Source organism: Mchenga conophoros, linkage group LG16, assembly GCF_057382185.1.
Source record: "Mchenga conophoros isolate Kocher_MC1m ecotype Shallow Benthic linkage group LG16, M_conophoros_male_GT1.1, whole genome shotgun sequence".
In the NCBI taxonomy this organism is placed as follows: domain Eukaryota; kingdom Metazoa; phylum Chordata; class Actinopteri; order Cichliformes; family Cichlidae; genus Mchenga; species Mchenga conophoros.
Genome location: NC_140541.1, coordinates 12,270,495 through 12,286,441, shown reverse-complemented (window position 1 = coordinate 12,286,441; position 15,947 = coordinate 12,270,495). Strand labels below are relative to the sequence as shown.

The following is a 15,947-nucleotide window of genomic DNA, read 5'->3' as shown; positions in this document are numbered from 1 at the left end:
CAGAAAAACTAGAAAGGGAAGGTGAAACTGGATACCAAACACACAAGACAAAGGCTACCAAAATAAAACAGGAAATAACTGAATTAGTGAATGTCACAGTTGGAGATCTGACAGCACACTGGGAACAGCGGGAAGGTAATCTGGGAGAAGGAATATCATATCATAGCCATAACTGGAAGCAAAGTGCAAAGTACAAAGCAGAAAAGCACAACAACTTAGAAACAATTCAAAGATAACCCATCAACGAATCTCACAAGTCTAAAACACAAAACCTTGGGTCAGTGACCCAGGGAGCATGACACCAAATGCTGATTGTTGAGGCTAATGTTTAGAATGTCAGTAAATGCATAATTCCAGCAGGTACTATCATGTGACATTACAAACAACATCTGTTCAAAAATATATAAAAATGCCACTAATACACAACTGAAAGCCACTTCTAATAAGATAATGGACAAAGGTACCATTAAGTAATAGACCCCAGCATAAAAAACGTATAAAATGTTGAGACTGGTATCAGTAAACTGTTCATTGACAGCATACAGTGATCATGCTGCAACATTAAAACCATGTGTATAATATTGCGCAAATACTTCTTGAGTTGCCAGAGCAGGTTCGACCTGTTAGATGTTAGAGCTCTGTGGGTGTGCTGAGAGTGTCTTGCACATGGAGGTGGGAAGCTTTGGGTTGGGCTGCTCTGAACTGGCCTTGATCACATTGAGATGTTTCTCAACCTACCCCCGAAATTTTTTAAGAGTCTTGATTTGGAGAGGTGTAAGTGTGCTTCATGGCTCAGTTAACAGTGACCTTAAATCTGTGCTGTCCACTAACCTTATCCAACGATCTCTTGTTTCTTAAGCACTTATTTCTTAAATCCAGCTAGACAGACAGTGTAACATCTATGTCAGTTTTTGAGAGCAGGGCTCAGTGGTGTTTATTAGCCTTTATACAGTATGTGCAGCATTTCATGTCCCCTTTAAGGCTAACCACACATGGGAATCAGATGGGAACAAAGACCTTGCATACCTGCACCAACTCGGATCGTTGGTTCTCACTGGTATGAATTAATCTGACTGCTTCATTGAAATTTTCAAAAATAAGAACCAAAAAAACCAAACCGTTTTATGACAAATGTTCTAATGAATATTCATATAGTACACACACAAAATGTAATGATCTCATGCACTTTCACCTGCAGCCCAGAGGAACACATACCAGCCTTTAGCCTCTACAAACAGTGATGGGAATTGTACACCCTGGTTTTTGGTGGTTGTCTGTGTGTATGTTTCTGTTCTGTGTCCTGTTTACTGTGTCTGTTTGTATATGTGTCTTTTTGGCTGCTGTTACAAACAAATTTCCCCTTGTGGTACAATTAAAGGATTATTCTATTCTATTCTATTCTATTCTATTCTAAACTTTAGCATAGCAAGTTGTTTTTGTATTATTATTATTTTTTGGAAATGCAATACTGAATTGGTTAAGCAACACTTCCAGTAAATATTGAAGTATTTTGACTACAATAGCTCAGCATGTGAGGTCCCTTGGCTCTATAATGAGCTGGTGTAATTAGTGATACAATTGAGAAGAAGTCTTTCATCGGCTCTGAATTGCTACACAAACTGAAAAAAAAAGCCAGCTCAGTTTGAGTGTCAAGATTTGTGTGCACGTGTACAGTAATTGTCATGTAACGATGTATGGCAGGCAGAGGTAGGACATGGGAACAAGACTGACTGGGGAGACAGAAAGGGAACACCGAACTTGTAGACAAGAGTTAAACAAACATGAAGACGAGGCTGACAAAACATGGAACATGGAACACAGGAGACGCATGGAAACAGAACCTAAAGGCCAGATGACAAAACTAAGAGCAGAAACTACAAATATAACACAAAGCAGAAAAACAACTCAAAAAACCAGAACCTGGAATATGCAATATTAAATAAACCAAAAACACTGGGTCACAGACTCAGTGCCATGACAGAAATACTACACCGTCATTCAGCAGAAAAAATCTATAATACATCAGCTTCAGGTGTAATTCTTTCTTTTTTTAGACTGGTGAAAGAGTCTGAAGAGCATCAGGTAAACACACACAAAAAACCCCGCACACACACATACAACTGCTGCCCCACCAGCCGAGTCTAGAAGGGTGTGTTGGTTAGAGATAAGATTTCCTCTGATGTCCTGATTTCTCTTATTCCTAAGCCAAATTGCCTCCTGCTCATCACCTCGCAACATCCTGACTTCCTTGCCTGCACACACAGTCTTGCGTGATCAGCAAGGGCACTTTTTGAAAAAATTATTTTTATTTTATTTATTTTTTGTCAAGACCCACACAGAAGATTTTAGTGCAACCTAAGCAACCATGCACCAAGGGAATAAAACAATACCTACAGTAATTGCTCTGGGGCTCATTTAATTACATCTAGTCCTTTTTGTTGAAAAACCATAAATAAAAGAACAAGCTCATCATCTTGGGTTTACTAACTCTGCTTAATTATTCACACGGCATTAATTAGGCAATCGGCTGGCAATGTATTTATCCCACCAGAGCCCCATGAAATATGAATAGACAGCGCTTGTCTGTATGTTGTGCCTAGACACTAGCTCAGTTTCAGGCTGTATTTTGGTGGTAGCTGATTAAAAAGCAGTTTAAGATTATGAGAACTGCCATGACAGAGGATAAAAGGGCAAACTGATATTTTATTTAAAGTGTGTCAAATTATGATTGTACACAGTGCTTGAAACTGTGTTTAGAGGTTGTTACTATATTAAGTTTCAGTCTTTCTGTTGTTACAGTATAATGTTGTGATGCAGTTTTCACTATAAATTGCAACAGCTTCTCTCCATATAGAAATGAAGCAGCTGGAAATGTGTACTCATGAACTGTATCCTTGCATCACCATTAGCATTTTAGTAATAACGTTACCCCCTATTATAGCAATCACGCGATAAGCATCTATGCGTTTCAGTTTTACAAAACAGATCTACTGTCATTGTGGATGTTAACACTAGTGGTTGAACTAGGTGTTTTTATAAAAGGGACTGAAGTGAGACCATTAGTGATGTGCAGCCGGCAAACAAGCTAATGCTTGATTTGTTTTTTGTTTTGTTTTTTTGCTTGGCTGGTAGACCAAGTAGTCAGTTCTTTTGATTACTAACTCTTATCATTTGCTTATGCAGGCCATGTAGAAGAACACGGCCTGCATAATGGTAAATTTAGCATTGTTGAAGATTGCAGAATGTTACTTAAGCTTTTAAGATAATGACTATTTAAATATGTGGATGCATTCATTAAAATGACAGACACTTAATAGACCATTGGCTATGAGGGTTGGCCAAACTCATATATTGAGACTTTAAAGTGGATTCCCGCTATGAGGGGTTATGACTGTCCTGCTATCAGGCCATAATGATAATAATAATAATGACAGAAAAGTGCATTTATGCAGACTTTGTCTAATAAGGGAATTACTCACAGTTTATAGATCTGTGATTGGGCCGCAGGGTACGATTTGAAACTTTTAAAAAACAAAGCAAAATAAAAACAGTAAATAGACAGATGGACTGACCAACCTAGAAGTGATAAGAAAAATAATGAGGTTTGCATGAAATCAGTGGAATGTGGCTTGTGGATTTTTACAAAACAAGTTTATTTTATTTTATTTTTAATAAAGTCTTTTGTTGATCTTTTTTACAAAATGGGTAACTTTATTACTGAATAATTACCTCAGAAAGCATTTTCTTTATGTTCCTTTATTTTTATGTAAAAACATAAATAAATAATTCCACACACAATAATAAAAAATACAATTCTGTGTCATCAGGTTACATTACATCATTTTCATATCATTTTGCGCCCCTGTGAAATCACACATAGACATGATAACATGTGAAGGAAAATTCACAAAGACAAGACAAGACCTTTATTAGCAGAGGAGGAATTCAAAACAACACACACTGACCAACGTGCTAAGAAGCAGCTGGCTTCTTTTGATACTCTACCTGCCTCATGTGAGTATCTGGAATGACCCAAGTCTGAAGGCTAACGAAGCCAAATGAAAATCTAAATATATACATAAACCAACACCAAACCAAACTACAATAGAAAGAATGAATTTTCGCATATATACAGATCTCTGTGAATAATTAAATAACACATTTAATCAGTTGGATATTAGAAATGTTTTGTTTAAACTCCTCTAACCTGTTACTTTGGTTTGCCCCAGGGGCTCTTAATAAGCAAGTGATTGAACTTCTTTTACTCTTTTGCTCCACATCCTGCTGAAAACCAGGAAAAGGTGAGCACTGCTAACATCTATATTAGCACAGTTTTTTTAATAAACTATGAAATGCTAACTGAAGTTTAACAAGCCAAATAATTGTCGTGAGCAGTTCTGATTAAGGTTTTCTTTTCAACGCAGGAGGGCCAGCCACACTCTGTTTGTCCACCTTCCATAATCTGTCAGTGCAATAATGCTCAAAAGAATCAACTGAACTCAATAAAGAATTTCTCAAAAAATAAATGTGTCTGTGATTAGACTTTCTGTATTGATTGTCCATAAACTAGTAAAAAATAAAGGTCAATATAATGGAACCCCTGGTCTCATTAGATTTTGATCAGTGATTTCTGTAAATACTATCATGGCTGCCACAGTGAGACTTGGGTCACTTCATTCAGTTAAAAACCGTTTAAGCAAAGCTATTTGAAAGCAGTCCCAGTCTGTGGTGGCCATACCTCTGACTACTGCTGAGCAGCAAGGTTAGATAAATGTCTCAGGACAAATGGGTTTGCATTTAGACCACCGTATTTTAAAGATACTCAATAGGGTGAGAATTCAAAGCTATTTTAACTTGGTGAGTCTCCAATAAGTGATTACTTGTACGATTCAAATTGGCACAAAAGCTTTGTCACATGTTCCCAGGACAATTTCTTTTTTGTCCAGGCAACAATTCAAAAATCTAAATATTCACTTACAATCTGCAAACTAAAGAGGCTGGATCCAGGAAACAAAGATTCATGATTTGACAGAGGATAATTCCTCAAATATGTGGGCTGTTCATACCTAGAGCCCATTGTAACTTCAGGGTCTTGTTTTGTACAGATCCATTCATTATGTAAAACAATTAGGCACAGGCTCAGCCCGGACAACTAGGGAAAAAAGTTAGATTTTTTTTTTTAGATGAAAATTTGTTTCAAAAATAGTTGCTGATTATTCTTTGACAAATTTAAGCTTTATGTACCTTTAATCATTAAAGAAAAAAGTTAGACGTGACTTCTTGAATACTCAACTTAAATAATATACTTCCTAACATTTGCGAACATTCTTCATTCATACTACTCGCTTCCGGGTGGGAACTCCATTGAAAAGGTCCAGAGGAAACTGCGGGTTTAGAGAAATCTTTACGGCGCCACCGGTCCGCCATATTGGCTCAAAGCCTATTAACCTGACAGGGGAACCGTGAGGAAAGGCTTGGCGCCAAGATGGAGGATAAGGGAGCAGTTTCATAACTCCCGTGTAGGAGGAGCTTGGTTTTCTGGAAGCTCTGTAGAGCTGAGCGTCCGGGCCAAACGGGCGATAGTGGGAAGAAATAAAAGGTAAACCAGAGGCTGCAAAGTCTTGTCAAGCCGAGGTAAAAGACGAGGAGTGCGACGCGCGTGGTTTTGTACGCCAAGGACTTGAACCAGGTCGTCCGTTACACTACAAGAGGACTCTGTGTATATGCGCGCGCACACCCCCGAAAACACTGAAGAGTAAACCCGCAGCTGTTTGGGATGTGAAGATAACCGTAACCCACCTGGTTCAGCGCTGTAACCCGAACCTGATGCACAACACTGCCTTACCGGCTCGTTTCGCCCTCTGTCAGCACAACACTGAAAACGGTGACCATGTCTACGTCGTTACGGGGATTGTCACGCTGGTGAAGTAGTTTACTATGTTGTTTGACAACCCTGTGAGGTTTGCTTTTTGAAACGGGGGGGCACGATACCGGGAAAGGCGGGGCAGAGCCCTGGAATACGCAGCTCTTCCCTGTGCCGGTTCACTCGCAGCGGGGGATTTTTATTTTTTGGGGGGAAGCGGGTACAGGGGGTCGACGAAGGAGGCAACAACTGGGATTTGGAAACGTTTCTTTGCAACTCTTTCCCGACTTACCCTGCTGCTGGCGACACGAGCGGCGTTTTGTCAGTTATTCCTGACACTGTCGTCTGCCCGTAGCACTCCTTTTAGGACCATAAATTGAGGTTTGGGACGCATTTCTTTTTCTTTTGGTGGGGGGGTGGGGGGTGGATAATTTTTCCCCAACCGGGGTCGGACTATGGCGGACGACGACATTCTCTTTGAAGATGTGTACGAGCTCTGCGAGGTCATCGGCAAGTAAGTGTTGCTCTGCTGCTTTTTTTGTTGTTGTCATTTTGCAGTTTTTCTCGTTGGCTTTCCGATTGCCCCCCTCTGATGTTCCTGAAGATCTGGCACACGCGCTCCTGCACGCGCAGCCTGAAGCGTCCCCGTGCGCGCCCACAACAAGCGTGGCAATATTTGTGTAGGAACTAATGGCGCGTCCTTGGTCATCAGAAGTGAACGTAAACAGACCCTAATCCTACTTTTGCGCCCTATGTAGCACTATATCGTTCTACAGAGGCGCAAGCCTCCCCCGAAACAACTTATCACGGGAGATGTAATTGTCTCTTTATGATGCCACGAGCTCATAACACCAAGTTTTATCGCCCTTATTCCCAGATGAAGCTAAAGAGCCGTTGTGCCTGCGTGGGTTGTGTGTTACAGTTGCCCATACACGCACTACTTGGCTACGCGGCTGTGCTTTGACTTGGTGGCACTTGTCAACTTGCTGCAGAGATTAAAGGGCAGGGCACACACCATCCATGAGTCATGCTGTCCGCACATCTGGCGAGCGTTAGTGACCGAAGGTCTAATCCAGACTACTTGGGAGTAACATTCCCTGCACGGGTAAGCTGATAGCAGTGCATGCATTTTGGGAATGTTTTTGCACAGAGAAGCTGTATTTCTAATTACCCTTCTGAGGAATGGGATCCAATATTTAAGAGCCGTTATGCTCACACTATATTAATAAAAACTGCGAGGCTTTTGTTGCATCTTCTGGGACTGTTACAGTCGCAGTATAAATGAGCAGTAAGACCACTTTAAACTCTCAAGATAATATCTTCGTTGTTAAATGTGGCTGGAATTTCACAAAGTTTGGTGTAATTACTTTTGTGTAATCCTGTTTGGCTGTAACAAAGCTGGGTATATCATTAACCGTTATCCCTGTAATTATAATCTGTTGCAAACCAAGCAGAATGTATTGATGGTATCAGTGTGTGAAGGCAGGTGTGGCTGTGAATGTTTCCATGCTGCTGTTGAAATTACTAATAACCAGCTCTACCCACCAAATAGATGGTCCGGTTCTTTCTTTTCCTCCTCCAATCTAACAATCTGGATTCTGTAGTCCTTAACCTTCATGGTCTTTCAGTTTCGCTTGTCTTAATGGCTGCAGCACTTAAAAGCATGCCTGGGGCTTCCCAACTTGTCATTGCAGCGCTTCATAAAGGAACTGAGGATGGTAAGAGAAGAGAAGCGGCTGCTTTGTTTTGTTGAGTAGTGGGAATCTGAGGGGAAAAACTGTTTCTGCTCTGAATAACTGAGTGTGTCATCCAAACGTCTGGTGCTGAATGAAGCACTTCATTGGGCGCACAAACAGAAGCTCCGTGTGAATCAGTTGCTTGGCAGGCCCAGGCAGACGTAGTCAGTCAGTCATGGCAGGGCTGACTGGTTATGGGACTTCTGCTGTGTCACAGAGATGGTTGGCTGTGTGACGGGGTGATAAGACCTGCAGCGCATGCACTACATGTTTAGGCAAGCCTGAAAACACAGAGTGTGTTCTCTTTATCCCCATACAGTCACAAGCAATTTCTCCCTCACTCCCCCCCCTCCCCCCCCCCTCCCGAAAAAAAAATCCTCCTGTCCTCATGTAAAAAATACAATCATTAAAAATCTTGAGCCAGGATCTGAGACAAGCGGCTTTGAGTCAGCCGCACATAGACACACTCGCCCCCAGTTTTGCAAAGCGCAGCCCTTCCTTAGTGTTTCGGACAGTCTGTGATTTACAGTTTGCATGAGGAGAGACAGCGGCCCTTTTATCAGCCGACCTGCTGTTCTCCGTGTGGAGGGCTGCTGCAGCCACAGCTTCTTTTTAAGTCTCCACTGAAGCACCAATTGCGGCTTGTCATCCTGAAAGAGACGGGCTTGACCGGAGGAAAACCCAACCAGATGACGACACCGCAGTCAGCAAAGGCATGACTTTTAAAAAGCCTGACACCCTGTGTGTGTGTGTGTGTGTGTGTGTGTGTGTGTGTGTGTGTGTGTGTGTTTTTTCGGCAGGGTTAGACCCACATACAATTCAGAATAGCCTAAAAATAGGCTATTCTGAATTGTGCTCAGATAACACTGTGTGTGTCCCAGATCGTGTGCTTTGTTAGGTTTAGGGATGGTCTGGAAAACGTGCATTGTTTGAAGAAAATTTTGTACCACGCTTGTATTTCATTTTATTTTTTTTCTTAAGCATGCTGACCTCGGACAAAAGCCTGTCACCCACGCGTGCGTGTGTACATCTGTCTTGTTGCTGTCACATTGATCCCGCCTTCTGTGCTACTGCATTCTGAGGCATAAAAACAAAAGGATGGGGCAAAGGAGGGAGTAAATAGAGTTGTTTGGGGCTGGAAGACGAGAAGGAGCAGAGGGAATTTGGGTTGGAAGATGAGAAAAGAGAGGCTGCGTTGGAGATGGGATGAGCGAGGGAGCAGGCGAGGGCAGGGGCACAGTAGACGGAGGCAGTCCATTAGTTTGAGTCACACATTAAGAGACATCCTGTGCCTTCGGGCCGTGCTCTTTCCGAGTTCATCCTTGGAAGAAGTTGTCCGTGTGTGCCTGTGTTTCTCATGGCAGGGGGCATAACACAGCAGTGTGCATAAAACAATGGACTCCAAAGAAGAGGCTATTTACCATTGTTTTGTTTTTTTAAATCCTTGCAGCTCTAAACTGTACTGCAGTTAATGCTTGATGACAACAGAAACATGCTAATTTCAATGCATCCAGCCTATGATGTCATGCTGTAGCTGCACGGTGTGGTCTGCGCTGTATTAACAGCACCGATGCCACAGTCACAGGCCATTGAGAGTTTATGCAGCGAACCATAGGGTGTGTGTGCTCTGACATCTCCTCTGTTAATGAAGCCCGAAACAGGAGCTAATATTACCCAGCTGAATTGATCAATGGGCTTCCTGTCCTGAATATTTGGCCTTGCTGTGGATTCAACAGTGGATATTGTTCTAGAACATACATCACCGTGGAGCCGATCCGCTCCACTGTGAATAAAACAAATTACCCTCCATTTGCATACCTCATAGCCTAGGAGGACACTCGGGGGTGCTGTACAAAGCCTGAATGTCATTATAACTCTCAGCCCAAGGAGGTGTGTGTTAAAGTTTGTGTGTGTTTGGTGCCTGTTGTCAATTCTTGCAGTCGTGTGGTCTTATGTGTCCTTTTTTTAAAAAGAGGTGACAGGGAGTTTTAGCCCTAAGGCCTGGCTCCATCTCCTGTGCATGTGTGCCATTCGCCTCATGGAGTGAAGTGCCACTGCTCTGTAACCCACAGGGAATGAAATACCTGCTAGTTCACTGTTTTACTGAAGACCTTTTCTGCTTCATGTGGAAGGAATTATGGTAATAACAAGGAGGTCTGGTAAGTCTCCCTTGTCCTTGCACTTTCCTCCAACTAACCAGATTACTTAATTACATATTTTAGAGGCTGTGTTTTGTGGATTTTTCCCCCCCACATTACCCGTGTTAATTAAGCATGTGCAATGCTGACCTAGATCAGGACAGACCCATTCCCTACAGGAGTTGAGTTGTTCGCGGCCTTGTGGTTGGTTTTATTAAGTGGTTACAATTGTGGCTAGCTTCTGCTAGCTAATGTTGAGAATGACCGGTGGGCAGTATTAGTGTGGATCAATGAATTGGCCAGAAGGGTATGACAAAGAAACAAACACAGTCATGGCACTGCAAGGCCCATGGGCTATGAGTCAGTAGGTCAAACGCTGCTTTGTTTACATTGTCAGAAAAATTGCATTTCAAAAGGCATCCTTCTAATAATGGGAATTAATGGCACTTGGGTTCACAGTTCAAAGATTATTCCCCCAAAGTAAAAAAAATAAATAAAAAAAAATAAAAATTGCTTGTATTACTGTTGACATGCTTCCCAACACAACAGCTATTTGCTATGTGTCACTTCATTGAGTTTAAGTTATTGAGTGAGACATTAAGACCTGTGTTTGAAGCATATTAATAGAATAATTTGACAAAAACTGAGCTGCTGTGCAGTGCAGGCAATCCAAGGAGTTTACGGCCAAGCTTTCGCAGATGAAATTCTAGCGTTTAATTCTTTTAGCTGGCTTTAATTAGAAGGATTCAAGTTGCATAGTCCAGAGAGAAATGGGTGATGCCACAGTTGCTCCCCCCCCACCCCCCCCCCCCCCCCCCACAGGGTGTTTGCTGTGACTGTTCTTTAGCACCTTTTCCATAAATCCATTTTAATTGGGAGACAACAAAAGGTAGAGAATAACATCAAATTACCAAAAAAGGTCATTTTGACAATTTTTAAATAATGTGTCAACAGTAATGGTTGTGACTGAATTGGGACCATGGCCTTGTGGGAATACATTCATAGTGTTGTCTCCAGGGCCTATGCCTGCTGCACTGTTTGTGTGTATATGCAGGCAGCTTGTATTATGTGATCTTTGCCTCTCTGTCGGGTTTTGGAGGGAAATATCTGCTGAAAGGCTGGTTCCCGCATGCACAATTAAACATAGATGATTTAACAGAGATCTTGCTCTGAACCACTAAAACATTTATCTGTCTTCATCAAGCTGGGGAAAACACCCTTAGCAGATCCTAGCAGCTCTACATGTGCAGCCCTATGTAAATAAAACTACATTTGCTATCTTGTTGAAACCACCCTCACAAGAACAAGGTTTCTTGATGTCACACAATGGCTGCCTCCTGGAGAATGCCTAGTTTGTGGTCACAGGTATGGCTTTCACACTGAGATGTAGAATTTCTTCGAGTGGTATTCCTCTGTTTGAGAGTAGGGCTGCCACGATTAGTCGACTAGTCACGATTACGTCGACTATCAAAATCGTCGACGACTAATTTAATAGTCGACGCGTCGTTTGAAGCTTTGTAAGATCCCAAAAGACGCAGGAATAAGTAGTAGGATTTAAGAGTGTAATAACGGACTGAAACAGAAGATGGCAGCACTGCATGTACAAGGATGCCAGCTGCCGTTAAACCCCGAAGAAGAAGAAGCTGTGTCCCAGAATTCATAGCGCAGCCCAGCTCAGTTTCCAACAATGGCGGCAGCTAGTTAGTTTTAACTTTACTCTTATTATTCTTTCTGGGTCACAAAATAAACGTTTAACATATTTTCAGGCGAGAATGTAGCTGTGTAAACCTCAAATATCTGCTCAGTTTATCAGGACACCACATATTTTAAAAAGCGCTCCGACGTTTTCAGAGACGTCTGTTACCCACTAGCTCGATAGCGAGCCGGGGGCTAGGCTCACTAGAGCCGTGAGAACACCGGACTCCCGGCAAATTGTTTTCAAACCCACCACCGTCTTTCGCTACTCAGGTTAAACATGATATATAAGTCACTTAGATAACTTAACAATGTTATTGTTTGGCTTTTTTTTAGTATTTTATTTGTTCCTGAGTAAATCGGTTTGGCTGAGATTAAAGTTATAGTTTTTACACAGCTAAATAAACATCAAGCAGACAGCTGATTATCAGAAGTGTGAGATGCTCCAGAATTTACTCCGGTGTCCTGTTATATTTTAGATAGCAAGGAGTTTATTAAACTTCACCGAAACAATCTGCAAATTTCATTAAAATTTAATAAACTATCATCTTGTCTTTATTTTTAGTTAGCACATACCTTAACCACTTAAAGCTGTAAACTAATGATAGTTATATTAGAGCAGATGCTGCTGGTGCAATAAGCTGTACGTTTTACGTCCAATGGGTGATGATCTGATTAGTCGACTAATCGCAAAAATAATCGGTGACTAGTCGACTATCCAACTATCCAAATAATCGTTTGTGGCAGCCCTATTTGAGAGTAAAGGAAACACTGATGGGGGGTGAACAACATTTGATGAATATTTGAAATGCCCTCAGCCTAATGACCTGAATCTTAAGACACCAAGTACCACCAATAGCTGCCCACTTTAAAGTGGATTGGATAGATTCTTATCTGTTGCCCCACTCTGAAAAGATAAATGGATCTTGCATATTTCAGTGTTGCATTCCAGGCTTGTGTTTCTAAAAAATAAATAAATAAAAATGCTTTTTTAGGGTAGACACAACCTATTCTCTACTAAACACTCAGTCTGACAGGCATGGATGGAGTCACAGGTTCATTTTAGGTTAAATACAGATGTTTTTTCACATCACTGGGGTGTCATGTATGCATAGCAGTACTTTAGTGCAGCATAAATGAAGCTGTTTTCTAGGGACCTCTTTGTACTTCTTGTTTCCAGATGTTTGCATAGTGGGAAGGGGAAAAACGTGCCACCTGACCTTTTTACTAATAGAGCAATCAGTCATGTTCTTGAGATGACACGAAAGAGAGGCCTGTTTTTATGTGGTCACTTTCACTGTTGTCAGATTGCAGGAGTATTTCACTTTCCTTAGCAGTTGCTTTTAGGACTAAAACATTCATACAGGCTCATCCTCCTGCCGTGCCTTGAAATTTGGATTGAAGATCTCAAATGTTTCTATAACTCTTGGCTCCTGGCTCGCTTTACAAGTGACATGGTAGCATGTTCTGCCTGGAAATGGTCTAAAATGGGAATTTAAACTTGCTGTCAACAGTTATTTAATTTGCTTGGCTTCAAAACATTGGATAATTTCCTTAGTAGAAAGACGTGTGTTTATCATCACAGACACTGGTATTCAAGAAGGAGGATGATCATTTTCAGTGCAGTAAGTGCCTAGATTTTGCACACATTACTAAGGTAAACTCCTTTTCTTGGTTTCCATATTTCCTAGTTTGTGTCTTTTCTTCATTCTGGAAGGATCAGCTGTCTTAGGGTCTATCACTATAACCCCAATACCAAAAAACCTGGGACATTGTGCGTTCTGTTTTTAATTTACATTTTGAAAAATGTAATATAGAAAACATCAAATGTTTGAACCGATAAAAATGTACAATTTGAAATTGATGGCAGCAACATGTCTCAAAGTTGTGAACAGTTTTACACTTTGCCTCGGTTCCAGTCTTTTGTTACTCCTGTCCCAACTTTTGAGATGTTGCTGTCATCAGATTCAAAGCAAACTAATATTTATCATGTAATAGTAAATATTGGATTTGTTGTTTTCTGTGTTCTATTGTGAATAACATAAGGGTTTTGAGATTTGCAGTTCTGTTTTTATTTACATTTTAAACGCTGTCCATTTATTGGACTTGGGGTTGTATATTCATAGGCTGTGTTCACACTCGTAAAAGAACGCGTTGAAGAGCCTGTTTAAGTGCCAAAACATGCTGGTTTGAAAGAAGTATAGTCGGAGCCACCAAGTCAATAACCATTCACATAACAGACACTTTTACCTCCCGTGGGGAAAAATGAACTGTTCTTACTGCAGTCAGCCAGCTTTTTCTCACAAAGAAGAAGTAGACCTTAATCTACCAGCCTCCAGTGATATAAAAATAATTTTACCTGGCAGAACACAGAAGTTGTTCATTTGCTGGTGCCTTGATTGGACAGTTATTTTGTGGTATTTTATAATGGGTGATTTTTGACCCCAAACGAATGCAATAAAATCTAAAAGTCCCACAAAGCAAACAAGCAACCCCCATTTTCTGATGGGTGAAAATGTCAACTTTTGGTTGTAGTCTGATGCTGAAAACAGCAATTTTTTAACATGCTTCCAGAAGCCAATAAACTGTCAAGTTAGAGCTCTTATTCATTGATGGGCAACGTTATCTCTCTCGCAAAAGAACTTTGAAAACAAGTTTGAGGCACAGAGGTACTTGCATAAACCTTTACTAAGAAAAGATGCACGTATCAGTATAAATGATATAATCCAATTCTGTATCCTATTTGAAAATAATGATACAATTTAAAGCATTGAGCAGTATTGGCCTAGAACTCCGTAGGAAATTGCTGGTAGCAAATTGTTTGACTTTTGGAGTGATGAGGATTGTTTTTACATATTGTGAAAGGGTTTAATTTTCTTGGTAAGCATGCCGACCTAATCAGCTCCAGTCTGGTAGGAGTATCCACAGAAAATCAAACAGTTAAGTCACAATTAAAGACAGTGTAGAAAACACTGGTCACTGTTTTTTAGCTTGATGGGACGCCTGTACCTCACAGACATATTGCACAGAAAATAGTTGCATTGAATAGAATAGCTTTTTATTTATTTTGCCACTTTGCAAAAAATTAATTTGTAAAGTGCACGGCAATTTCTGTTAGATGTTTAGACTCTTACGTCAGGAAAACCGTTTTAGCATCAGCACCATAATATTCCATGCTCTCTCTCTGGACATGGGCATAAACCTCATGACCAGATTTGAAGAATTCACAAATAATAATAATGATCTGACTTTCAATGAATATTTAACAGTAAATTAAAAAAAAAACCCCTGCTATACTAGCAGGAAGTTGTTGTAAAGTGATTTATGTTTAGTTGAGAGAGGGCCCTCAGTGTTCAACCAGCTGTCTTGTCCCTCATACCTGCCCTGAGTCCCAGATGAAGGGCACTGAAGCATGGCAGGCAGTGCACACAGTCACATAAGACGTACCCACCAGTTAACATGTGCACTGTTTTGTATGTGTGAGCACATGTGCCTCCAAGTCAGGAGTTTGCGGTCACAGCAGGTTTCTGTTGGCTAACAAGGCTAAAGTGGCTTCATTAATGCATTATTAATGCAATATCATTCAGCTGACCCGCATGTCTGAATACCCTCCCACAGAGCTTTCATGTGTGTATAATTAGGTTTAACAGCAGGTTATAACACACAAAGGTTCATTTACAGAGGTGATGACATTCTTTGGAGTTACCAAAAGCTGCTGATGCAGTAAGTGATATTTCAGAGCTTTACCTTCACATCCTTTCTTTTGTTTCGGGTTTATTTTCACTGCCCTCGTGTCAGTGTGGGGACCTCCTCAGTCTAAACCAGTTTCCATACCGTATGCCAAAGCACACACTGTCACCCGAGTTACAGCTGAGCCTGAAGGAAAATAAAACACCCACCTTGTAACACACAGGGAAAAGGCATTTCTGCTGTTTTTGTAGGAGTAGCAGAAAACGGTGTTCATTCTTTGAACCAGCACAGACTATCAGAAGCCACTGGCTCAAAAATGTGTTTACTGGTTTCTTGCAGCAGCCAAATGAGAGCTGTGCCTAAATCAGAAAAACTGCTGGGCTTAATGTCTGACATGTGCTCTCAGTGACAGTTGGTCCTGTTTGTTCAGTTGAGGAGGAAGGAGGAAAAAAAATGTAGGAAGAGAGAGGTTAGACTTACACACTCGAAGCGGGAACCCTCCTGTGCTAAAGATGGTTTGCAGATGTTGAGAGACTTTGCAGTGATTTCATCTGTGTTCACTTTCATCTCTTTCATATATGACACAAAAACACTAAATCTACCTGTTGCATAATTCAGGCTAAGATGTTGTGTCTTGCCACACAAAGAAAAATTGCACAAGCTGAGGACAGTTACAGAGGTCACAAATAACAGGTCTGCATTATGTGTTTACTTTCTGGGAGACATAACAAGAATCACAAGAACCTGGAATGTGTGCTGTGTCTGTGATATAATGAGAGCTGAGAGGTAGAGCTGTGCTGGTCACGATGTAAAGCTGTGCTGCTG

The 15,947-nt window shown here is 41.1% G+C and overlaps 1 protein-coding gene across 16 annotated transcripts in view; it reads left to right on the top strand.

The window, feature by feature from the left end:
* The first annotated feature begins 6,078 nt into the window (after window positions 1–6,078).
* The window catches only part of caska (calcium/calmodulin-dependent serine protein kinase a), a 162,495-nt gene continuing 152,626 nt past the window's right edge, over window positions 6,079–15,947 (top strand). For all 16 annotated transcript variants that reach the window (XM_085250311.1, XM_085250309.1, XM_085250303.1 and 13 more), the window contains exon 1: window positions 6,079–6,377. In XM_085250311.1, the coding sequence (XP_085106437.1) occupies window positions 6,319–6,377 (59 nt within the window). In that variant the 5' untranslated portion in view covers window positions 6,079–6,318. The remainder of the gene's footprint in view (window positions 6,378–15,947) is intronic.